General features: G+C 40.3%; 1 protein-coding gene across 5 annotated transcripts in view; it reads right to left on the reverse strand.

Annotated features, from left to right (window-relative positions):
• Positions 1-4,747: 4,747 nt before the first annotated feature.
• cdc45 (CDC45 cell division cycle 45 homolog (S. cerevisiae)) overlaps positions 4,748-27,239 on the reverse strand; it is a 47,630-nt gene continuing 25,138 nt past the window's right edge. For 4 of the 5 annotated variants that reach the window (XM_088000179.1, XM_088000177.1, XM_088000178.1 and 1 more), the window contains 8 exons: positions 24,236-24,367; positions 20,700-20,798; positions 19,216-19,374; positions 13,461-13,599; positions 11,174-11,257; positions 8,903-9,021; positions 7,107-7,183; positions 4,748-6,364 (listed from right to left, as the gene is read on the reverse strand). In XM_088000179.1, the coding sequence (XP_087856305.1) occupies positions 6,300-6,364; positions 7,107-7,183; positions 8,903-9,021; positions 11,174-11,257; positions 13,461-13,599; positions 19,216-19,374; positions 20,700-20,798; positions 24,236-24,367 (874 nt within the window). In that variant the 3' untranslated portion in view covers positions 4,748-6,299. The remainder of the gene's footprint in view (positions 6,365-7,106; positions 7,184-8,902; positions 9,022-11,173; positions 11,258-13,460; positions 13,600-19,215; positions 19,375-20,699; positions 20,799-24,235; positions 24,368-27,239) is intronic. The other variant, XM_088000176.1, reaches the window with a different exon arrangement.

Raw genomic sequence — 27,239 nt, forward strand, 5'->3', positions numbered from 1 at the left:
ATCCATGACCATTCACATGGCATCTACAAATGCACAGTGATGGCAGTGTGTATGATCCACATAAAGTTCCTTCAATAGCACATTTCAAGCCCATGGCCTCACCAAACGAGAAGAACAAGGGCAGCAGATCTATAAAATACATTACCACCTCTCTGAGCCTTCTCATTTGGAATTATATCATAATGCCTTCGCCGAATCAAAAACCTAGGACTCTCTTCCTAACAACACTGTGGAAATTCCAAATGCACGGACTACATTAGCAAAACGTGGCTTAACCATCACCTTCTTAATGGCAATTTGTGATGGGCAACCTAGACAGCAACACATATATCCACCAACTGAATTAAAAAGAACTCATTCAGCAAATAGGAAAGGTGAAGGACCACAGCCATATGACTCACGTCAGAAGCTCTAAATCATGAAGAATCTCCCAGTGATTTCTTGCTGAATATTGTGGGTTCAGAGTCCCAATATAAAGTCATGGCGGTCAATGTTCCTACTTCAAGCAATGAGGGGTATATCACAGCATGAGTAAGGAGACTGGAATTTGGGAAGCTAAATGCAGGCAAATGGGACTAGTTTATTTTGGGAAACTTGGTCAGCATGGATGAGTTGGACCGAAGGGTCAGTTTCTGTTCAGTAGACTACTTCACATCAGATCCAGGTAAGAAATTTCAGTGAATCACCAGAGTGGCATTTTCAATAAAATAATTGGGAAGAGGGAAACAGAATGGAATGACAAGCTTATACCTCATACATGTTGGTATCTGCTGAAATAAATTTGCAATTGGTCTAACTATTAATGTTGCACATATGTCAATAATTGTATTAAGGAGAAAGTGAGGACAGCTCACAGTGATCTTCCAGCTCCAGGAACTCATCAAAACTCTGAGTCAACACAGTTTGGAAGCATTGCTTCATTAGTGGTGTTGCCATGTTTCAGATGAGAATCTAAATCAAAACCCTGTGTTCCCTCTCAGGTGGATGCAGAAGATCCCACAACACTGTTTCAAAGAGAAGTTGGGGAGCTTGGCAAGGTAATGATTCCTCAATCATCACCAAAACAAATTACTATCACATTGCTGTTTGTCTTTGGACGGTCAGTGTGGAATTGTTGGGCCGAAGGGCCTGTTTCCACACTAGGGATTCTATTTAAAAAAAAAATTGGCTCCTAAAATTGTGATTACATTTCAAGAATATGTCATTGACTGCAAAAAGGTTTTGGGCCATCCTGGTATTGTCAAAAATGCAAGTCATTTTTGTTATCTGCACTAATATTTCTTTTGACAAAAGTGTTTATGAAGCACATTTCAACAGTTTATTGCATAAAAGTAATTATATAAACATATTGTCTTGATCTTTTGTGGCTCAATGTCAAATTTTGTTCCATCGTTGTCCTCAGATGTACTTTGGGAGGTTTGATTATATTAAAGCTCCTGTATAAATACACATTACTGTTGTCGTATTGAGAATGGCAACAGAGATGAAGATAATGTATAAGACTAATGTATTAATGTGCTGAGCAGCAACATTCTGTGTATTTGCACGTGGTCCTTGAAAGGTAAAGGTTTGGCAAAGGGTCGGGATGGGGTGAATGACCCTTTTTGTCACATGTTCCTTCTGTTCCTGGACCAATAGTAACAAATGCCATAAGAAATTATTTCCCTCCTCTTCCTTGCTGAAGGTGTTGACTTTGGCTGGACTATAATTCTTTGAGTGCTGATCACACTCCAGGTCGGCCATTCTTGTGAAAAATCTCTCTGTGAGCCTTTAACACTGACGCTTCACAACCAAGTCTGACCCTGGTCTTGACTCATCCAAGACAGCCATTAGATCACATTTTTCCAAAGGGTGCTGAGGCCAATTGGCATGTCAAACACCACACATGCCAACAACAACTAACTCAACACAGATCAGAAATCCACTGAGTAGAATTCAAACTTGTACATCAATAAAAACAAGTTTACAAAACCATATTTCTATCACCACAGTAAAATATTAAGAAAGAGTCTAATTTGATGTGGATTCAAACTGCCTGAAGAGGTCAGACTATAATCTCTTAAGTTTTCTGTAGAAAGAGTTAAGTTTCTTCTGTTGAACAGTGGAGACTTTTCTGGGCACCAAGTCAAGTGACTGTGCGGAGGCCTAATGCAATTGAAATATCTTTTCTCAACATTCAATTAACACTGAATGTGGATTGTAAGGCACAAATGAATATTAGTTTGCCATACTGCCAGTTATCAGGAAGTCAGGAAACAGCTGCACAACTTGATGTAGTTTGAAGTCATTAAATGTCCTCCCACCTCTTTGAAGTTCTTAAGAAAATGTTGGCACATTTAGATTGCATCAAACAAGGAAGACTGCTTCCCTTCTGGATAAATAGGTGAAGAATTAAATGTTTTGAGAAAAATTACTTTGTTATATAAAATAATTTATTTATATTAATCCATGGGTATGGAAGCACCGCTGGCAAGAGGTAGCATTTATTGTTGAATACAAAACAGGGATATTGGTCAAACAGGCTATTTTATCCCAGATGGCGTGGAGCTTGAGTCCTGTTGGAGCTACCCTCATTCAGGCAAGTAAGAGCATGATGACATGCTGCCCTTATAGTCAGTGGGCAGGCTTTGGGGAATCAAGGGGAAGAGTTATTCTTCACCATACACTCTGCCTTTGTCACCTGCTCCTGCATACCCAAACACTTCATCTGCTGTGTCAGTTGATCTCAAACATGGTTTCCTCTACACTGGAGAGACAGGACGCCAACTTGCTGAACATTTCAGAGAACATCTTTGGGGGGGGCACACTAAACAACCCCACCATCCTGGACGAAGAATGCCTCATCTTCTACCTTGGGACCCTCCAACCACGTGGCATCAGCGTCGACTTCACCAGTTCCCTCATCTCCCCTCCCCCCACCTCATCCCAGATGCAACCTTTAATTCAGCATCACACTCTTGAACTGTCACACCAGTCTATCTCCTTCCCATCTATCTGCTCCACCTTCCGCTCCAACCTATCACATCAACCCCAACCTGCATCTACTTATTGCCTTCCAAGCTACCTTTCCCCCAGCCCTAATTCCTCCCTCCTACTTAACTCTCAACCCACTTCCCCTCCACATTCCTGATGAAGGGCTTATGCCCGACATGTCGACTCTCCTGCTCCTCAGATGCTGCCTGACCTGCTGTGCTTTTCCAGCACCACACTTTTCATTTCTGATCTCCACCATCTGCAGTCCTCACTTTCACCATAGTGACAGTATTACCTATAAAAAGGGTTTACAGGATATGGAAGAATCATGCCCTAAAATCTGCCTAAATTGGATATTAGAATTCCTTTCAGATTCTAGAAAATTACACCATGTCTAAACAAATAAATGGAAAACGGTTCCACTGGTGAAGAACAGCTCGATGGTTTTAAAAAGAAAACATGAAAGGTCAAGCTCCATTATACAGTGGATAAACCGCTTTGAAAAGAATGGGGCAGAGAATTAAATGTCTGGAATTTTCTACTTCTGCACTCAGCAACCAGTGATATTTTGCACAATTACTTTACGTGCCAGAAACATGCAGGACTACAAGCTTAGAAGTGGAAAGCCTGGGTGGATAGATGAAGTGGGATCAAGCAGTGCCAAAATTCTCTTTGGAAAGAAAAACCTTTCCTCACTAAAGACAAGTCTTCTGAACAGGTTGGGGTTTGGGGGGGGGGGGGGGGGGGGGGGTATGGTTGGTGCACAGACAGATATAATTGACACTGCTGTTTTGTTGTGGAGCCTCTTGCTGTGTTAAAAAATGGCACTGTTTGTTGTCATAGGAACAGGAGCATGCCTTTCTCACAGTCACCAGGTTCCTTAATAGTGTTTCAAAATTCCCAGCGATATTCACTACCAGTGATGCAAAAGGAATTGCAGCTTTGTTCTTGTTCTTTAAATCAGATATTGAGAATTTATATCAAACTGTTGAAAGACTATACTGGCATATTCAGGGAAACTATTCTTGTAAAGAACTGGTGGAGACTTGATGGGCTTAACTGTACTGTAAACACTCGACAATTTGAAATAGCAATCAGTTAAAGTGCAGGGATCAAGATGTAGGAGAGAGTGATCAGTAATTATAAATCAAGCCACAAGTTGCTCCGAGCTGCCACATTTGCTCATAGTTTTCACTTTTTATTGTCTTTTGGTTTTGGATTTTTTAAAAAAAGTGTAGGAGCTTCAGAAATAGATGCAAAAGGTGATACTGTGTGCTTTGGGACCCCAACAGGGAGTCCAAGTAGAGGTCCTGAGCCTGCACTTGCCAGTAACAGAGTGCTTCAGCAATTTGACTGGATGCAGCCTCCTAATGACAACTCATTGATGACAACTCTGTGGAGTGAGAGCTCAATCCCAATTTTGTTTTGTACTCTAAGTGTTACATTTATTGAAATGGATCCTGCTAGGCTGCACTGTTACTAGCAAGAAGCCAGCTACTCTGGTTCATGGCCCCATCTGAGCTTTCATTCAGTAATTAGCTGCCCACTTCTGTGGAATGGGTAGTCAATCTACACACTGGTCTGCCTCCTGTGAGATTCCCAGGCAATGGGACAATGGTGTGGAGTCGTTTGGCTGTGCCCCCGGCCCTACTTTGCCCACAGCTTCTTCACTTCCGCCTCTAAAATTTAGTGTTCAAAAGAATTAGGCAAAAATTCGGCACTTCCACATCAGATGAAAGTGTACAAGGTAAAATTATGCAACAATTCAATCATGTAAAATTAGTACTGATTTTATTTAAAATATACGGCAGTAAAATTTGGGTAAATAGCATGCCTACAATAATACACAATTTACAATAAAATACTCAATATAAAAACCAGTAAATGACAACATGGCAACATGACAGGGAGGTAATTTACACACCTTTTACACAATACAGAACCAAGTACGTAAGAACAATCTTGCATCTTTCTACAAAGTGAAAAATCACGAGGCATGTTTCTGAAGAACGAGAAACAAAATATTAGTTGAACATCATAAGATTAAAAGAATTAATGTACAGTAAAAATTACAAGATACTTGTTTGGGCAATGAGAATTCAGAATGACATACCAGTTTAAAGAAATATCAAGCCTCTCAAACACATTGTCTTAAAGTTCATTGCTTTTACAAAACAGCATGCTTCTCCAGGAATGGGGGGGGGGCAAGAAAATCAGTTTTAGGTGCAACTTTGTTTGACTTTCCATTCCATTACCAGGATATTAAACCAAACCATTGATGGGAATGGTTCCCAAACACAATCATAAAAATGCTCATGGATAAACAAGTAGCTGCAAGTGATAAGCATAAAAAACTCTCAATCTTTCAGTATGGGTTTGAAATAAAGAGCACTGTAAAAAGATCTATTAAAAACTGCAATAAAAATGTCAGAACACTAGCAGTCATTTCAACCTCATTGATTGCCTGTGCAGTGTCAGGGCAAGACAAAATACTGCAAAAACATTCTGAAGCTCCTCCTTGAAGTGGAGCAACATTGCTTTAAATGACTAAGAGGAGTTTGTTACCAATCATTCAAATGGTGACAAATGTGTCCATCAAAATTGCATCATGCTAATGTGTGTCCAACTCATGTTCAAGCACCATAACGATGAGGCAGAGCAGCAACAAAGGAAGAAAGGAAAGGAAACAAATTGTGCACTCAGGATCCCACTTTCCCAGGGATATCCTGCCGCAGGTGGCCAAAGATTTATCAGAGGGTTGAGAATCAGCCTGCTCAGTCACATGAAGACCGTAGTAGACGCCACTCTCAAATCAAGGGATGGCTTCCAACAATTATTTAACTGACTAATTAATTAATCAGTATTAGGGAAGCATCTACATTATAACCATCAGCTTGTTGTCTATTCACAATCACTTGATCATGCTTACAGCATACAATAGGTACAGCACAATTTTTCACTGTTTGCTTTCCCATACCCCTCTAAATTCTGCATTGTTCCTAAACAATAAAACTTACAAGTGCATATGATTTAATCTGTCATAAATTTACTGGATCTGTTTAAAATTAGCCTTGATTTCAGCTGCCATTTATGTGGTGCCGTCGCGATAGGGAGACAGGATGGTTGACAGGTCTACAACCAGTAATTTGTCCCCAGTTTCACAAGATGTTGCACTTCAAAAATGTATTGGCAAGTTCATTGGGCACAGTATGAACACCTGAGTCATAAAATGGAGTCAGACTTTCCAAGTATGGTTTTCAGAGGTGTCATTGCCACGCAAGACCAGAAACACTGGGTACTCCTGCTTCGGCAAGTTGCACTCACATTTATGTCAGCAGAGAGATCAGTGCATCCAGAAATTTACTACGATCCTCAGTTTTCAGTTCAATTACTGTAATGAAAAGATTAATTAGTTAATTGAAATCTAGTCACTCAGCATGTATACAGAGCTGGCCAACACCTTAAACTATACCTTTACCAATGTGACTGGAAATCAGTCTCTGTGCTCAAACCAGCACCAAACAGATATTTAGCGGAAGGGATGCTCTGAATGTGGGAGGATGGAATATGTCAATATACACAAGATGCAAGTGGGTAAAGATATTACCACTGATACATAGCTGTTGTGAAATGTTTTTTCAGCGAATGCTGTTCTGAAGTTCATAAACGTTATATCCAATGGATAGCGATGTTATTTCAAAAGGACACAACATCAGGCATAAAGTTAGACACTATGAGATCAAAAACTGATCAGGATGTGTTCTTTATTTATTGCACAACACCAGCTACCGAGAATATTCTTTATATACTAGTTTTGACCTTTCTAAAATTACTTCAGCTTTTTCCCCCCGAGTTAGCCCACAAACTCCATCCTGTAATACTTGTGAATGGAATGATTTCCCGCTACTGTATTATAAGGAAGTCCTAAAACAATCGGCTGAAGCTATGCACAAAATCTTTGACACGTATTCCTCACATACACACTTCAAAGGGCTACCTCCCTGCAATCAATCACAATTATACAGAGAAATGAAGAAAGATTCTTCCTCAAACTGGCCCTGAGGGAGAGTCACTAGCAGCATTATTGCTGAACTTAATCTCACAGCACCATAATTATCTTAAAGGTTACTTACTGGAAGTATCAAAGTGGTCATGCAGAGTCCGTGAGCTTGTACTTTCTGCTGCCTTCTCAAATGCTTTACCAAAGAAACTGAAAGAGAGTAATTATTGTTTACAGAACTTCAAGCAATTTTATATACTCCTTCTGAATGTGAACTAATAGCACTCTATTTGGAGTTACAGAAATGATCAAGACAAGCTTGCAAACCAGCTGCTTCTGGTTATACAGTAGCTGCACTGGAACCACACTTAAACATTTCTTTTGTATGAATTCTGTGCTTATTTAAAGGATAATGTGTTAATACTAAACTCTTGCCATTTTGTCACTCAGTAGCAGCAATGAACATTCAGATGATATTGCAACTAGATGAATAATGTATATTCAATTCTGTACTAACTTCAGAGTTACACAACTATTTTCACAATTAGTTTAATTTTGGCTTCCTACAGCTTATTGGTATAAGATTGAATATTGTCACTGGTTGCTCAATATTTACATTCATATCATGTATAAGACACACAGTGAGGAAAAGCTCTCATTTCATGAATCTTGGGTGAAGTCGAATTCACATTTCAAAGGTCAATGTGTAATTACTCGCTGTACATTATTTACATTGTATGTACGAAAAGATTAAATTTTACAAAGGAATCAAGCCAAATTCTTTTTAGTTTATGTTTCATTTTTTATGGAGCTCTTCAATTAATAAAAATGGAGCAACACAGAAGGCAGTCACTCAGTCCTAGTTCTCATACTGGTTCTTCGCGATCTTCCAAGTCTACATTCCTGGAAATCTCTCTCATTCCAGTATTTGTCTTTTTTGAACATTAATTAATCTGCTTCATTCACCAAATATGTATAGTTCTATAGATCATAAATTATTGGATAAAAACAAAATTACTTCATAATTATTTTAAACCTGTGTCCTCTGATTAACGACATTTAAGATCTTGGAAAAAGATTCCCCAATTTACTATATTTTGAAAACCTCTAAAATTTTCTCAAATCTTGTTCTGCTGCAAAGACAGGAACTCAAACTTCTATATGTAAATTTTAAAACAATTAGTCTTTCATGGGACTGTATTTGTTGGCCATTCTTAAAGGCTCTTAAATTAAGTTGCATTTCAGAGGACAGTTAAGAGCCAACCATATTACTGGAATTACATGTAGTTTAGATCAGATTTCCTTTCCTAAAGGGGAATACAGAAACAAATTGTTTTTCTGACAATTAATATTGGTATAGTCACTGTAAATGAGCATTCAATTCCAGATTTTATTTATCAAATTAAAATTCGAATGATTGCCCAGGTGAGATTTGAACCAGTGCCCCACAGCATGAACCTGGGCCTCAGGATTACTAAACTAGTGATAGTTCAAAAGTACCACCGCCTTCCTCATGAAATGCTTTGTTCCTGGTACCACTACAAAATCTCCTTTGCACTTTCTTCTAGCTAAATGCAATGATAAGTTTTAAAAAAATATATGAAGATGGAAACATTAATTCAGTTTTCTATTTGACATTTCAAAAAAAAAACCTCATTCATTGGAAACACTGCTCCATCAGCAAATTTAGCACAACTGAAGATCAGACTTGGAACTTGCTGACTGAAGAAGGGTTTATGCCCGAAACATCAATTCCCTGTTCCTTGGATGCTACCTGACCTGCTGTGCTGTGCTTTTCCAGCGCCACTCTTTTCAGATCTGCTGACCCTGCCTGGCTGAGAACAACAGCAGTGGTTGCTTTCATCATGGAGGGAAACAATAGAGCTTTCATTTTTTCACCATAAACATGGAGCTTAGCTATGGACTCACTTTTTTTTGTCTGAGCTTTCAGTTTCTGGTGGGATTCCAATAACGATCACTGTTCCTTTCTCCAGGTCCATTGGTGCTGCTATGACCAGCGGGAGCACCTTACATCGTTTGTTTTTGGTCTGTAGAGAAGAACAGATGTAATTCGAAGACACTGCTTATTACTCTCCGACAACACCATGTACGGAATTTCCAGCAACATGTCCAAAATGGCAAGTCAATGACCTGTGGCACTGCATGCAGGATGTCAATATCAAGGGCAGTGCTTAGATCAAATTTGCTAGAGAGGATTTTGGAAAGGCAGGATGGGAATGAGCAGTGAGAGGTAGAGCGAGAGAGAGCAAGAGAGTGAGCAAGAAAGCAAAAGGAGGGGGAAGTGTGTTTAAGAGAGTGCCGAGAAGAGGAAAGAGAAAGAACACAGAAAAAGAAGAGGCCTGAGGCGGGAGGAAGAGGAGGAAGGGATGGGCTGGGAAAAGGAGAGTAGGACAAGATGAAAGCATAAAACTTATCGGGGCAGGCAATAGCCGACATTAGTGTTTGACTATTAATCCAGAAACTCAGGTATCGTTCTAGGTAGCTGGATTCAAATTTGGGTTTGAATTCAATAACAAAATCTGGAAATAAGAGTCAACTGATGACCATGAAACCATTGCCAAGAAAAAATTCATGAATGAGGCTTTAGGGAAGGAAACTGTCATCCTTACCTAGTCTGGCCAAGACATGTGACTCCAGACCCACAGCAATGTGGCTGACTATTAACTGTCCTCTGGCAATTAGGAATGGGCAATAAATGCTAGTCCAGCTTATGACACCCTTATCCCATGAATGAATTTTTAAAAAATGCAAATAAAACAGTAATTAATTAATCCACATTAACAGTGGGCAGAATTTTACAGTCCCTACAGGCACATTGAAGATGCTATGGAATGCAGTGCACGGCTTCATCTGCCTGTCCCAACCTGCACCCCAGACAGCCCAATCATCTTTGAGCCTATTGAATTCCTTAAATGGCTAATAAATAGTCACTTAAGTACCTTATCCAGCTCCTATTTTGGGCATGTTGCAATAGGCCATTTGGCCTATCAAGTCTGTATTGCCAAAAATATACTACACTGGTCTCAGTTTCCTGCACTAGGCGCACAGCTTTGAATGTTACGACACTTCAAGCCCTCATCCAAGTACTTCCAGTCAGTGCATTCCAGGCACCCACTATATGGGTGAGAAAGGTTTTCCTCAAATCCCTTTTAAACTCCTGCTTTTCTCTCTAAAATTATGGTCCCTTTTATTGACACTTCAACTTAGGGAACAACTGCTTTCTATTCACGCTGTTGCTTGTCTATGTCATTACACACCACTGGACATGTGGGATTTGAACCTGGGCATCTCGGCTCAGAGTAGGGACATTCCAACTACCTGCCTGGAGAGGTAGAGCTTTAGCTGTACAGATGAACCTCGATTATCCGAATATCAGATTATCTGAAGAAGATCTTGAGGTCCCAATAGAAACATTACATCAAAGAAGAGTTTCCAACACCGATCGCGTCTTTTGTTTACAGTGATTAAAAGTGAACTCGGCTTACTGAAATGCTGCCGAGAACAGTCCTGGACATTGGTGGGAGCCCAGGCACCATCTCCAGATGAATGACCTCCCGCCCACACACTCTCAGGATTTCTACACAGGTACAGGGCAAAGGTGGAACCTGTCAAACAGTTGCAGTAAAAAGTTGTGTGTGTGGCTGTGTGCGCGCTATTTGGAGACTCCCCCCCCCGCCAAAAGGTGGCAGCAGTCTTGTTGTTGGCGTCCAGTCTGGCTGCCCTGGAGAAGGGGTGGGGAGCGAACGGGGGCACACAGGGGACTGGGACTGGACAGCTGACTGGAGGTGTAGGTGGGGATGGGGGGTTTGCTCACACGCGTTGTGCTGCTGCATAGTCTCCTCAACAGGGAGCAGACTTAACAGAAAATTCCCAACCCCAGAGGAAAGGCATTGAATCAATTAACCAAATAATCAATTATCCAAACGAAAGAGTGCCCGCCCATCTCGTTCGGATAATTGAGGTTCCTCTGTATTGGTTAGTGTTGGGTAAGAGGGAGAGAGATAGCTCCTTTGAGGGTATCGTGCACCCATCAGAGCCCACCCTTAACACGATCATATTCTACTTTAACTCTGCCCGGTCTTCTCAAACCCATCACCCATCTTAGGTGGGCCCTGACAGCCATGCTGTCACATGTGCATGTGTGTGTGTGCTCCCCCTTTAACGAGGATACATACATACCGAACGGACAAAGCACTTCAGCAAGTGTTTACACAGAAGTTTCAAACAAATGGGCTTTGAATAGATCTTTACATCGGGGGTCCCCTGTAAATGAAAAAAAATGAATTACTTAAAAGAACACAATTACCGAATTGTATAAGTCAGCTAAATCACAATCTTGGTTAAGTGTGTTTTAAAGTGAAGGAAATTAAACAGGTGCAACTTTGTGTGCCAAATCTATATGTTCTGGAAAAGGGGTCACAGCTGGAAGCAAAATGTTTCTTTCCTCCACGGATACTGCTTGACCTTGAGTACTTACAACCTCTTCAATTTCTGTTTTATGTAATATTTGGTTAGGATACATTGTGAAATCGGATATCTGTTTTGCTCTTAGCTTTTAAAATATTATTCTTCAGAGTGACCATGACAAGATTTGCACTTTTTGTCCATCTTTAGTTACCCTAAAGTCGTGGTAGATCTTTCCCTTGAATTGCTGAACTACCTGTAGCCTAGTGTTTCCATAGCCATGCAAAATTGTGAAATCCAATCAGTCGGGATTGCTAGAGTAGACCCTTGTTTTGTGAGCTGTACGTACTTGGACTCTGGGTATTAGTCATCAACCAGCCTTTTCCTACCTACTGTTCTCAGCATCAATTAATGGACATACATCTGCGACAGTGGGGTTTTCAGAAAGATGTAAAAAATCCAAGATGTTGCACTTTTGGCTGAGGGCAGTTGCTTCAGCCTTAGCTCTTGCATTCGCATGTCAATTACAAGTACACCATAGTTGAAGACGGAAATGTATATAGAGATAGCACTTCCTATTACTTTTGCACTAGCATTCCTGACTAGATGTAACTTGCTTGGATTCATTTATTGTGAGACTAGTTAGCACCATCTGTAGCCTGCTGCATTTAGTGTTTGGTCTCACTATAGCAGTTATGTGACTACATTTATAGTTTATTCTAAGGCATCCCTGTTGCTGCTCCTGGCAAAGCCTTGTGATTGAAGCAGTTTTGATCTGCTAATTTGATACTGATCAAGGTGTAAGCAATATGTAAAATGACACTAATCCTTTGGTTTTAAAATGGTGGCAACAAATTGCTGAGTAATTCTTCTATAACTTGTGCCGTGCAACTTTGACAATTAAAAGTGTCAGATGTCATTTTCCCAGGCTTGTAGTCAGTGTCAAAATTCCACAAATCATCTTGATCTTTTTGCATATTAAGCTGAGGAGAAATAATTCACTTTTAAAAAGGCTGTGCTACTGTCACAGAACTAAATAGCAGCACAATCTCCTATTTTCCATTTGTTTGTTTAAGTGATTGTCTCAACTTGCAAGGGAAACAGGGGAAACAAAGCCATTTGATAAACCAGATTTTATCTTTTGATCTTTAGACTGATCCTTTTGAAGGTGGCGTGTGCAAAAGGATGTCTGGGGGAAATTATTGTATAAATCTGAATAAAGCATATTATAGCAATATTTGAAAAAGGCAAAGCTAATATTTCTACCAGAAAAATGTAACTCTTTTAATTATTTGATATAGTTGCATATATTTTTATAAATATACAGTCTTGTAATTACAGGGGAATTCAGCTTAGTTACTGAGTTTTTGTTCATTCTTTCCACATAAATCATTGATTTATAATTCACTATTGGAGTGATGAAAGATATTGCGGGATCTGACACAAATTGCACGTATAATAATTTATTTGTATATATTTTTATATGCATTTAAATTGTGGAACTATTTCAATGTTCTGCAAATGGATCTTTGGAATCTCAGGTGATTGTTACTGTGGTACATGGGACAAGAAACTACAGCAAAGCAAAGTACTAACTAGATGAGAAAGCAATAAGATCCAGTGGTTGGGAATAAACACAAGGAAATACAGAAAATGAATTAACATTAGGGAAAGAAATGTACTGAGACAGACACTCACAGCATCTGGCGATGGGCAATAAATATAGTCTTGTCGGTGCTGCCTTTTATTCCTGAATAAATAAGGTTAAAAAACCCTTCAAATTTAACAGGCTTTAATTTATTGTCTGGTCTGTTTATGGGTGTTCATTTCACAGGAACTGCCCTCGATATATTATGTTATGGTCTGTGGGAAACCCTGGCTTCTCATGATACCTTTCATGTAGAAATAGCATAATCCTGTTTCAGACGCTGTACTCATTCTAAGATATGTTTATCCAAGTCTGATTTTACTTCCCTGGTTATTTAGCTCACATTCCAGTCAGTCTGCATTACAAGATCAAATTCCCTAAAAATGTCTAAGTTTGTCCCGGGTTGATCCTTACCTCTTGTAAATAACAGTAGAGGAAGGGTCCTTGTGAGATGATGAGGTTAGTGCAAATGCAGCTAGCAACTGTTTGGTGAATGGCTCGGAGCTGCTGCTTGGCCAGTTCCAAACCTTGTTGTAGCTTCTCTGGGTTACTCCTAAACAGCCAGAAGAGGCAACACAAAGTTAACACTTTCATTATAAATTATTTTCAAGGTATAGACACTCATTTTTGTGTCGACTGGGATGGAGAGTTGGGGGAGGTTCTCTCACTCAACACCTCTACCAACAATTTACAGTTATATAGTCCTGTACTGGAGTAAAAACACTTCACAAGTGGAATATTAGATAAACAAAGCTTTAGGGCAGACAGAGACACAAGTTCTCAGACAACAACTCACCAAAACGAAGGACCCGATACCCAACATGAGCAAAACTAATGTAGTGTACAAAGTCCCATGCAAGGACTGCACAAAACACTATATAGGACAAACAGGAAGACAGCTAACGATCCGCATCCACGAACATCAACTAGCCACGAAACGACACGACCAGCTATCCTTAGTAGCCACACATGCAGACGACAAGCAACATGAATTCGACTGGGACAACACTACCATTATAGGGCAAGCCAAACATTGAACAGCCAGGGAATTCCTAGAAGCATGGCACTCATCCACAAACTCCATCAACAAACACATCGACCTGGACCCAATATACCGGCCACTACAGCGGACAGCTGAAACTGACAACCGGAAGCGGCAGGGACAGGCCACTATAAATGCCAGAGGAAACACCACAGAAGCGCTTCACAGGAGGCTCACAAGCACTGAGGATGTCACCTAGACAGGGGACGAAATGTTTGCAACAAAAACTTCCAGCTCGGCGAACAGAACCACAGCAACGAGCACCCGAGCTACAAATCTTCTCACAAACTTTGAACACAAGTTCAAAACAGTGTCTGAAAGGGCAGAGTGGTAAAGAAGCAGAGTTTTCAGGAAGGAATTTCAGAGCTTACGCACCAGACAGTTGAAGGCATGACAAGCAATTGTGCAGCAGTTTTAAAATGAAGGATGTGCAAGAGCACACAGTCGTGTGGAGCAGAGATCTCAAAGATGGTAGGGCTGGAGGGAGTTCAAGAGAAAGTGAGTGATACACTCACGGATATGAAAACAAGTTTGAGAATGTTAAAAATCTAGATGTAATTGGAAATCCAGGGCTCTTTCACTCAAGTTACAGCAGATGACTGGAAAAACCATTTCGCAATATCACCCGATTACTCTTTATAAAGGCAGTCTGAAATGTTAATTTAATTTACAGCCCTACTGTCAATTTGTGACAACAAGTGAAATCAGAGAGATTTACATAAATCTATAGGCAGTGAAACCCTGCACAGTTTTCGGTCAAGTCCTGTATTATAACCTCAGGTTAAGGCCAGCAGAACATCTAGACAAACGACCAAATGATTATTTCCTAACAGTATCCCATCAAGATGAGAAATTGGAGAGAATTGCACAGAATTTCCAAGTCAATATCTGAGCAGGTGAGATGGAGGTTTGGACTCGATCCATGATTTCATTATTTATAGAATCCATTCATGTTTGCACAATTAAAATGTTGCTTGAAGTACATGTAGACTCCATGCTTTTTTGGATTACAATTCTTTTTATAAGGAGAATTTGGCAGATGGACAGTCCTTCAACATAATATCACAACATCCTGCAACATGAAACCTCTCAGCTATCAGAGTAGCATGGTCACTTAGTGGTTCGCACTGCTGCCTCACACTGCTAGGGAACTGCATTAGATTCCATTCTTGGGTGACTGTGTGGAGTTTGCACTTTCTGCCCATATCTGCATGGATTTCCTCCAGGTGCTCTGGCTTCCTCCCACAGTCCAAAGATGTGCAGGTTAGGTGGAATGATCATAGGAAATGCTGGGTCACAGGGATAGGGTAGGGATCTGGGTGGGATTGTTCTTTGGAGGATCGGTATGGACTCGGTGTGCTGAATGGCCTGATTCCACACTGTAGGGATTCGATCAATGGGAATATGGGTTCACACTGTGTATCTCAATGTCTTGAGTACTGGTGAGATTGACACACATTGAGTCAGTACAGATTTCAGAACAGAATGTTTTGTGAAGAAAGCCTAAGCACAAAGATGCATAGCTGACAGAATATGTGATGGCCATGCATCTATTCTGGAGATGCTATGATGACCACTTGCTTTATATTGATAAAGTAACTGAAAGGTTTAAGTAGACCATACAGTTAAGGTAACAGGGAGAGATTGAGATATCTCATGTTGATATAATTTGTCACATTGTGTCTTTTGATGCTGCCTGATTTAGCAGCGATATGTATGAAATGAAGAGATCAAAGGTAGAATTAGTATAATATTTTGAGCAAACCACTATTCTAATCACACTGGGTTATGAAATATGATATTGCAGATTTCTTATAGTGAATTACCTCAATAACAAAGAACTACGTAATAATAATGAATAAAATTTGCATGATTTGCCCATGTATTCACATTGGTTTATGCAATATTAGATGTCTGTATTGACCGGTGTTTAAAGCAACAAAAAACAAAATAATGGAGTAAAGGAGGTCCTCTACTGTCAATCCCTCATGTCTTGTACTGCCATTTGTAATAAATAGATAGTAAGCAAATTATACACAAATTCTGTTTTCAAGAAGTTTTTTTTTCAACCAAACCAGCTCTACATGGCAGGCAGAAGTAACAACAGACTCGAAACCAAGCAGACTCATGATCTGATCTGGAGAAACTAGAAGGCTTATTTTTGAAAGCACAAAAGATTATGGGATACAGCATCACACAACAACCTGGCTTGAGACTGATAACCTCAAAGATCACTGCACCATCTTTTTAAAAAAGGGTTCAAGTAAATGGATAGTGCTGTGTTTCTATGGTATCACTTTCATCTTAAAGGATGTTGTAGTGTGGTGGTAATATCCCTACCACAGGATCAGAAGGTCTGGGTTCAAGTTCCTCCTGCCGGGAAGGTGTACCAAAAAATGTCTCAACAGGCTGATTTTAAAAAATAATTTGCAAGTACGCGGACAGCATCTGGTGGCTAAACATGGCATTACAACACTGAACCATGTTCTCCCATTGCTAGATTTCCCATTAGACTGGATCATCCTGAGCCAAAGTACAGTGTTAAACTTTCTTGCTCAACTATGATGGAGGTGCATAAGGTATCATAAAATGGTTGTCACATCCATGAACTTATTCTGCCATCTCAAAGAATAGGTTGCCAGAGAAAAGGTGAAATTGTTGCTGAAATACACCACCATAGATGGGGTAGTGACTAGAGTTTGCGGCTAAAGAAAAAACTATTTTCTATTGCTTACTGACTTGAGAGCATAACACAGATATATTTTAATTGCAGATTATACAGTTATAGGATTGAGAAACTGAGGGAGAGGTTAGGAGATTGGGGTAGCTTTGACAGACTAGTCTTTTCCAGCCCTTCAATGTTATTTTCGTTTGAGTTTTTCTGTGGAAAATGAGGAATGAGGACTTTGGAAGAAATGTTCATTAATATATTTAGAGGGGGATGTTATGCAGTCGTAACGTCATAGGACAGTAATACACAGACCCCAGGCTAGTGCACTGGGGACATGGGTTCAAATCCCATCATGCCAGTTGGTGAAATTTAAATTCAATTAATAAATCTGAAATATAAAGTTGGTCACAGCAATGATGACCATGACAAATTTCATCTATTGTTGTAAAAACTCACTTGGTTCAACAATGCCCTTTTAGGAAGGATGTCTGACTTTGGCACCCTTATCCAGTTTGATCTACACGTGACTTCAGACAGACAGCAAATTAGTTGACTTTGAAATGGCCTAGCAATTCAAATCAGTTTAAAGGCAATCAGGAAACGGGCAAGAAATGTTAGCCTTGCCAGCGATGTCCACGTCCATGAAAGAATAATCTCACTTGCAGTCAGTTCCCACAATAAATACCACTCAAAGCCCACTTCAAATAAAACATTATTTTATTTTGTGCCTATCTCACTGTCAGACTTGCTCATGTAAATAGACGACAGAATAGTTCATAACCATTGACATCAATTGAAAAACCTGAACTCCCAAACAATCTCCACTTCTATTCTTCAGGCAGTTATATACAACTTAAGTATAAGAAAAACTACCAGAAAATAACTTTGAAAAGCATCGCAGAGTTACTGACAGTATGCTTTTAATTTCAGATTTCTCCGAGAAAGCATTTTTCTCAAATGCCTTCAATTTAAAATAATGACATTTGTGTGGAGCTTCCCAAACATTTTCTCACTGGTACAGCATTTCAAGCCTTGCAATTCTGTGGCCCCACAGTGCGGGCTGTGCGAGACTGAGCGGAGGGGACACAGAGCTGTAAAATTAGGAGAGGCTGGGGAATGGGGGTGTTTAATCTTCAGGACCTCGCAGCTTAAAATCTCTCAACTTGAGAAGCCCGGTCTACATAGTGCAATTGCCTCAAGGCATTTAATCTCCTTCAACCTTTGAACTCCTGGAACTCTACATTTCATTAACTCTAGCTTCTTGTGCATGATTCTCTCCTTGCACGCCACCATTTGCAGCCAGATCTACAACTGTGTTGGATTCACACCCTGTAATTTTCTCTCTAACATTCTCCATCTATCCTCCTTTCAGAAACTTCTTAATACCCTATTCTTTGACCAACTTTGCCCCTCAAACTTCCCTTAATCAGCTAAAAATGCAACTTTTGTTTGATTCATTGGAAAAGTTTCCTAGGACATGCTAGGAAAAGACATTATAGTCTCATTTTGTTTTGGGATGGACCTAAACCAGAGTAATTTCACCTCAGAATATTTTTCCTGATGCTAAACATGTTCTGGTTGGCTCAGCTATACAACAGTATGAGTTCAATTTCTGCAACGGCTAAGGTTACCTGAAGGATTGTCAGCTTCTCCTTTGCCTGATGCATGGTGTCCAGCAAGTTAAGCCATCACCAGTCTAATGAGAGAGCAGCCTAATGGTTTGGCAATTTATTTTTATTTTGCTCCAAACTATATGGTATTAAAAAACTATCATCGTAACCACAGGTGAGTGTAATGTTTACTCGCTAAGACCAAACTTTTCTACCTTTACTGGAAGCACTAGACACCAAGTCTTCGTCTGCTAGTTGCAAGTGGAATCAGTGCTGTTTCTAAATTTATCAGATGTCTGCTACAATAGAACTTGATTCACACTGGGGGTGGGGGAAGAGACGCAGGTAAAACCAATTTTACCTGTTTCTGTGCCTGGATCCATTGGATTTTCTGAGCACAGCAAAGGCAGGAAACAATCAGGCTGGAAGAACTGCATAACCCAAAGAGAACTTATTCGATATTCAGTCCATCAATTCAAATACAACCAATGTCAGGTGAGTCCCTTTATTGTTGTGAACTCTACTTCAGCAAAATTTCCCCATTTTCTCAGTGCTCAGACAAAATAATAGCTGCTGGAAGAGAACAGAAAAATCTGCCATAGAAACAATGGTGCTGGAAATACTCAGCAGATCTGTAAAGAGATAAAAAGAATTAATGCTTCAAGTTCAACATGACTCTACTTCAGAACAGAAAACTTTGCTCATGTATTCTAGACAAGCAATTACATTGAAGACAAAATGCTGAAAATGATTTCATGTGTGTTTTGACCATAAATCAATCTACTCCAGTACAATGATACCTGCAGTGTACTTCAAATCCTGCCCATAAATAAAGAGAATCAATACCTGGAAAGACTGTCTAAGGCTTCGATGAAGTTTTCATTCCCTTTGTCTTTCTCTAAATTCTCGAGTAGAGAAGCTGCTGAATAAACAACATCACTGGCAAGGAACTTGTTTTTAAACCCAAAATGCACACTGAAAGTCTGCATTCGAATATCCTTCATACTGAAAATAAAAACAATGTCTGCATCAACAGTGTTACAATTACAAGTTGCTCTTATCAACAGCTAATGACGAGGACAGAGAACAGTTACTCCAAACCATTGAATGTTGCTTTCGCTATCAATTCTAACATGACCTCTACTGGACAAACCAGGGAAAATTAGTTTACAGTCATGGCAGGAGTCTGTCTGAAAGGGAAGCACTCTTTACATGGTTACAATAACTTGTGCTGGTGCAGAAAGAGTTTACTTGTGTTGCACCATCCCATCGACAGCACTTTTAACAATTTAGCACCTATCACTCCCAACTCTGTACTCAAGTCTGTTGTGAGGCTACAGTCTACAATCTTTTATATTAGTAAGGTGAATAGCAACGGTCTTTTTTCTAGGGTGGGATGAGGAGGCTCCAAGCTAGAGGGCATAATTTTAAGGTGAGAGGATAAATATCTAAAAGGGACCTGAGGGGCAACCTTTCACACAGACGGTAGTTTGTATGTGGAGCGTACTGCCAGAGGAAGTGGTAAATGCAAGTACAGTTACAACATTTGAAAGATATTTGGACAGGTAAATGAATAGGAAAGACTTAGGGTCATATGGATGAAACACAGGCAACTGGAACTAGCTTAGTCTGGGAAACCTGGTCGGCATGGTTGTCCAGGAGGGTCTGTTTTCATGCTGAATGATTCTATGACTAAGCGCTGTGAATTAAACCAAGTTGACAATTAAGTAACCGACCCTTCGAAAGGCACCTCACAAAAATTTCAAACACATCATTCTAAAAAGGTAGAAATCAACGACAGCAACTGCATGGCAACACTGTCAATTCTATGTAATACACCATTCCCACTTAAAATATATATTAATTCCTTCATTGTCATAGGGACTCCAATAATTTAAGAAAAAAGGCCACCCACCTTCTTATTAGCATTGGGGATAGGTGATAAATACTGCCCTTGGTAATGATCCATATGCCAAAAAAAAATTAAAAAGCAGTAATATACTACACGAGGAACAATATGAGGATAAGATCAAGAACAGTAGCTGCGACAATAATTCTACAATTATCAACTCAAAGTTTTTGATTGTCTAATTATTTTCACCCTTCTCCCAAAAGGTACTCTTCAAACTAGTCGTCAAAATCTTAATCCTCCTTGACTTTTATTCCAAATATACCGCAGATACACACTTATGCTTTCTGAAACTACCTGCCCGTAGCAAGCCATGGAGATAATTCCTGTTCTTCTGAGCAATTTGCTGTCACTTTGATTTCTGTAAAATTGGGCGAGAGGAATCTGATAACTATAAATTTAAGATTGTTCTGGTTCATACCCAAACTTAGTAGCTGATTCTTCAATCATTTCCTGCAAATTCTCCTTCAGCGAAATGTCCATGGAGTTAAACTTCTGCCTGACTTCTTTCAGAGGCAGTCTGAAACATAAATGAGAAAACAAAGTCAGAATTAATTAGATAAGCCCAGCACCTAATATAATGTGGCCTTTACAGCATAAACAGGGTAATGACCACAAAAGCACCGACTCTCTTAGCAAAGGCAGACCCAAGAATAATCTGAGAATTCAACCAATCAAAAATGTAACCTTTGCAATAGCTCAATCAACCACAGAAAAACCCCCAAACAACTACAGATGCTGGAAATCAGAAACAAGAATCAGGAAAAATCTCAGTAGCTCTGGCAGCATCTGTAGAGAGAAAGCGGAGTTGAAGTTTTGGGTCCAATCAGCCTTCTTCAGAACCCGGGGACTTACAAAGTGCTGTAAGTTTGCAATCAATTTCCTTGAAATTGGTTAATCAGGAATTACGCAGTTTTCAAAGCAAGTTATACAAGCACTTTTATATTCCAATATCATGAGTAATAACAATTGTTATTATGAAGCGAGATCTTTCTTGGCTCAATGTTCTATTGTAAGAAATTGAGATGTAGCAGTTCATTTAGTTTTGAATAGGTTAATATCATAATATCCTATGTAGCAGGAACAGGTCATTTGGCCTCTTGACCTTGCTCCACCATTCAATAAGAACATGGTTGACCTCACTGTGACCATAATTCCACTTTCCTGCCCTCCCTACATAATCTGGCTGCCTCAAGGCCAAAAGACATAGGAACAGAAAGTAGCACATTAGTACATCAAGTCTTCTCTGCCATTCAACAAGATCATGGCTGATCTGATATTCCTCAACTCCACTATTCCCCCATAATACTTTATTCCTCTACGACTTAAAAATCTGTTTCTCAGTCTTGAACATAATTAACAATCCAGTCTTTTGCTGTAAAGAATTCCACAATTTTTAGGCAGCACGGTTGCACAGTGGTTAGCACTGCTGCCTCACAGTGCCAGAGACCCGGGTTCAATTCCCGCCTCAGGCGACTGACTGTGTGGAGTTTGCACGTTCTCCCTGTGTCTGCGTGGGTTTCCTCCGGGTGCTCTGATTTCCTCCCACAGTCCAAAAATGTGCAGGTGAGGTGAATTGGCCATGCTAAATTGCCGTAGTGTTAGTTGAAGGGAATGGATCTAGGTGGGTTGCGCTTTGGCGGGTCGGTGTTGACTTGTTGGGCCGAAGGGCCCGTTTCCACTCTGTAATGTAATCTAATCTAAATTCACTGCTTTTGAGGAAGAAATTCCTCCTCATCTGTGTCTTAAACGGACCACTCCTAGTCTATTCGACAAGGGGAAACAACTTTTCTATATCTAGTCTATCAAGCCCTTCAAGAATCTTATGTTTCAATAAGGTCACCTCTTATTCCTCTGAACACCAATGAGTACAAGCCCAATCTACGTAACCTCTCCTCATAATAAAATCCCTCCAAACCTGGTGAACCTTCTCTGGACTGCCTCTAATGTTAGTATCTTTGTAAATCAAAAATCTGTCCAATTCAGTCTTAAATATATTCAATGAGCCAATCTCCACTGCATGCTGGAGAAGAGAATTCTATAGGCTAACAACTCTCAATGAAAATGTACTCTTCATCTCAGTCTTAAGTGCCATATCCCTTATTTTCCAACTCTGTCCCCGAATTCAAATTGCCCCAACAGGGGCAAGCATCCATTCTACCAATCTCCTCAATAATATCGTGGTTCATCTACCTAAACTCCAACCTTTTCTCCTTCATCCAAGGAATCAGCTTACTCACCAAATCAAAACGGCTTCCGGTACACTTAAATGCCTCCTTAAGTGATTCATTTCTTAGTTAATCACACAATTCTACAGGTGTGGTCTCATTACTGATTACTGGCATTACTGATATGGCAACAATTCCCTACTTTCATATTCCATTTCTTTTCCTTTAAAGGCAACTAAAAGTTGTTATAACAACATGTTAGCTTACCTGGTATCAGAACACTCAGATCTTTCTGCACCACGATTTCTACAATATATCTTTGTTGTGTATTTTCATTAGCATGATGGATTGTCACTTGAGTCTGATCAAATGATATAATGATGATGTCATTTGCAATTCTGGGCAGGAAACAGCTTAGTCTAACCTTGCTGCCTTTAGAATACACATCTCCATGTTGTCAATAATACCCTGATTTTCTGCAAGGTTTGTAGCTCAGGTTGAGGTTTAGGGTGTAGGTTTGCTCGCTGAGCTGTAGGTTTGATATCCAGACGTTTCATTACCTGGCTAGGTAACATCATCAGTGGCGACCTCCAAGTGAAGCGAAGCTGTTATCCCCTGCTTTCTATTTATATGTTTGTCCTGGATGGGGTTCCTGGGTTTGTGGTGATGTCATTTCCTGTTCATTTTCTGAGGGGTTGATAGATGGTATCTAGATCTATGTGTTTGTTTATGACGTTGTGGTTGGAGTGCCAGGCCTCTAGGAATTCTCTGGCATGTCTTTGCTTAGCCTGTCCCAGGATACATGTGTTGTCCCAGTCGAAATGGTGGTTTTTTCATCCGTGTGTAGGGCTACGAGGGAGAGAGGGTCGTGTCTTTTTGTGGCTAGCTGGTGTTCGTGTATCCTAACTTTCTTCCTGTTTGTCCTTCGTAGTATTTGTGGCAGTCCTTGCATGGAATTTTGTAGACGACATTGGTTTTGTCCATGGGTTGTACTGATTTTCTATTTTTCGTGCCAGAATTCAAGATCACGATTTTTCTACATTATACTCCTGCCAAAATTCTGTGATCTATTTAACCTACCTTTACCCTTGTCGACTCTCAACCATCAACTAATGAGTTGGAGAGAAGTCCATTTTGCTACTGTTGAATAATGAGCCAATTAAGTAATTATTAGGCTATAGGTAGACCTTCCAGAGGATCAGAAACCTGAGAAGGTGGTGAGAGTGTGTTTGCATCCTGTCTGCTGTGACAAAGTCAATTTGAGGTTGGTAGCTCTTTTGCTTGCAGTGCCATCAAGCAGGTGGTGGGCATCACCGCAAGTACACCCTTTGAAGGTCTAGGATCACTGCACAATTCAGCCAGAGGTAAGATGGTGGGATGGGTTTCACTAGGTGGCAGTCATTGAGAGCTCCAGTGATCTGACTCAAAAATGTTAACTTTCTTTCCATAGGTGCTACCAAACCTGTTGAATTTCTCCAGCATTTTGTTTTTCTTTCATACCTGTAGTTCTTCGTTTTATTATAGATAGAAAAGCAAGCTGTGAACAGGACATAAGGAAAACTACCATAGGATATAAGTAGTTTTGATCAGTGGGTAAAGATCAGGCAATTGGTAATGCGGTAAAATGTTTTTTTTAAAGCATATGGTCCATTTTGTTAGGAAGAAGAATAAACATATTATCTAAACGATGAGAAACGGCCAAGAAATGCAGAGGTTTCTGGGTGTTTTATGCATGAATTACAAAAGGATCGTAAGCAAGTGCATAACGAAATTTGATAGATGCACATACCCCATATCTGCAAGAAATTCCTGCAACCTCTTCAGGCCTTGAATGGACCACAGCTTGAGATTGGAATAGGTATAGCTGGAGTTGCACATACTTTCATAAAGTGACCAATGCTGATACAGAGCCAGGCGTAGGCTTCAACAAGCTTAAAGTTAAAGAAAAAAAAAATCCTAATCTTTAGAAACACAAAGAGTTTGCAATGAAAGGATTACAAAATGAGCTCTCAAAATCTCCCAAGGAATCAGAATCAGAGCGCAGGTCAGGTCATAGAGATGTACAGCATGGAAACGGACTCTTTGGTCCAACCCGCCTATGCCGACCAGATATCCCAACCCAATCTAGTCCCACCTACCTGCCAGCACCTGGCCCATATCCCTCCAAACCCTTCCTATTTATATACCCATCCAAATGCATTTTAAATGTTGCAATTGAACCAGCCTCCACCACTTCCTCTGGCAGCTCATTCCATACATGTACCACCCTCTGTGTTAAAAAGTTGCCCCTTGGGTCTCTTTCATATCTTTCCCCTCTCACCCTAAACCTATGCCCTCTAGTTCTGGACTCCCCGACCCCAGGGAAAGGACTTTGTCTATTTATCCTATCCATGCCCCTCATAATTTTGTAAACCTGTATAAGGTCACTCCTCAGCCTCTGACAATCCAGGGAAAAAAACTCCAGCCTTTTGAGCCTCTCCCCATAGCTCAGATCCTCTAAATCTGGCAACATCCTTGTAAATCTTTTCTGAACACTTTCAAGTTTCACAACATCTTTCCGATAGGAAGGAGACAAGAATTGCACGCAATATTCCAACAGTGGCCTAACTAATGTCCTGTACAGCCGAAACATGACTTCCCAACCCCTGTACTCAATACTCTGACCAATAAACGAAAGCATACCAAACGCCTTCTTCAGTATCCCATCTACCTGTGACTCCACTTTCAAGGAGCTATGAACCTGCACTCCAAGGTCTCTTTGTTCAGCAACACTCCCTAGGACCTTAACATTAAGTGTACAATTCCTGCTAAGATTTGCTTTCCCAAACTGCAGCACCTCGCATTTATCTGAACTAAATTCCATCTGCCACTTCTCGGCCCATTGGTCCATCTGATCAAGATCCTGTTGTGATCAGAGGTAACCTTCTTCGCTGTCCACTACACCTCCAATTTTGGTGTAATCTGCAAACTTACTAACTGTACCCCTTATGCTTGCATCCACATCATTTATGTAAATGACAATAAGTAGAGCACCCAACACCGATCCTTGTGGCACTCCACTGGTCACAAGCCTTCAGTCTGAAAAACAACCCTTCACCACCACCCTCTGTCTTCTACCTTTGAGCCAGTTCTGTATCCAAATGGCTCGTTCTCCAAGTATTCTGTGAGATCTAACCTTGCTAATCAGTCTCCCATAGGGAACCTTGTCGAACACCTTACTGAAGCCCACATGGATCACATCTGCCGCTCTGCCCACATCAATCCTCTTTGTTACTTCTTCAAAATATTCAATCAAGTTTGTGAGACATGATTTCCCACACACAAAGCCATGTTGACTATCCCGAATCAGTCCTTGCCTTTCCAAATACATGTACATCCTGTCCCTCAGGATTCCCTCCAACAGCTTGCCCACCACTGGTGTCAGGCTCACTGGTCTATCGTTCCCTGGCTTGTCCTTACCACCCTTCTTAAACAGTGGCACCATGTCAGCCAATCTCCAGTCTTCCGGCACCTCACCTGTGACTATCGATGATACAAATATCTCAGCAAAAGGCCCAGCAATCACTTCTCTAGCTTCCCACAGAGTTCTCGGGCACACCTGATCAGGTCCTGGGGATTTATCCACCTTTATGCGTTTAAAGACATCCAGCACTTCCTCCTCTGTAATATGGACATTTTGCAAGGTGTCACCATCTATTTCCCTACATTCTATATCTTCCATATCTTTTTCCACAGTAAATAGTGATGCAAAATATCTCAGCGAGATGAAGGCTGCATTCATGCTATAGTTGCAGTGCGAACGCAAAGCAGTTTTGCTCTGACCAAAGCTTTGTAATTCAAACCCAGAATTAATAAATTATCTGACGAGTGTCAATAGAACACTCTTTCATGCTCTAAACATGCAAACTCAGAAAACGAGCCATAGATAATCACAGCATCTACCAACAAATGGTCACTAGCATTACATGTCATTCATTGGTGTTATCTATATTACATTGTGTTGTAGCCAACGGGGAAAAGCTTCTTTTCGTTACTTTTCTCAGTTAGCTATGTTCTTTTTTTTTGCTGAAATTCTAACTTACAATACATTTTCTATGTAAACATGTAGTCATTTCATTGTTTAATTGTATCCAAGTGATGGGCATTAACTTTGGATTGATCCCATAAACATACAAACTACAGCTGTTGGTTTGGGTGGTTATGCTTGGAAGTGTAAATCTGTAAATAAACATAAACAAGTGCTCCACGACTGATTCTACTTCATCATTCACCAACTGACTTCCTGTAAAGGAACAATTTGGTCCAAAGAAGCCAGACAACTTAGCTCATGAGCCCCTATTAATCCTTGCGATAAGAAAATCTTTATTAAAAAAAAAAGACCAATCCTGCTTGGTACAGTCCTATAGAACATAGAAGAATACAGCGCAGTACAGGCCCTTCGGCCCTCGATGTTGCGCCGATCCAAGCCCACCTAACCTACACTAGCCCACTATCCTCCATATGCCTATCCAATGCCCGCTTAAATGCCCATAATGAGGGAGAGTCCACCACTGCTACTGGCAGGGCATTCCATGAACTCACGACCCGCTGAGTAAAGAACCTACCCCTAACATCTGTCCTATACCTACCCCCCCTTAATTTAAAGCTATGTCCCCTTGTAATAGCTGACTCCATACGTGGAAAAAGATTCTCACTGTCGACCCTATCTAAACCCCTAATCATCTTGTACACCTCACCTATGTACGAGTTGAGATGCTAAGGACAACTTACGTAAAGAATGGAAGGATAGCATC

The sequence above is a fragment of the Chiloscyllium plagiosum genome, unplaced genomic scaffold, assembly GCF_037043375.1.
Source record: "Chiloscyllium plagiosum isolate Xiang-an unplaced genomic scaffold, Cpla_swu_hap1 HiC_scaffold_24, whole genome shotgun sequence".
In the NCBI taxonomy this organism is placed as follows: domain Eukaryota; kingdom Metazoa; phylum Chordata; class Chondrichthyes; order Orectolobiformes; family Hemiscylliidae; genus Chiloscyllium; species Chiloscyllium plagiosum.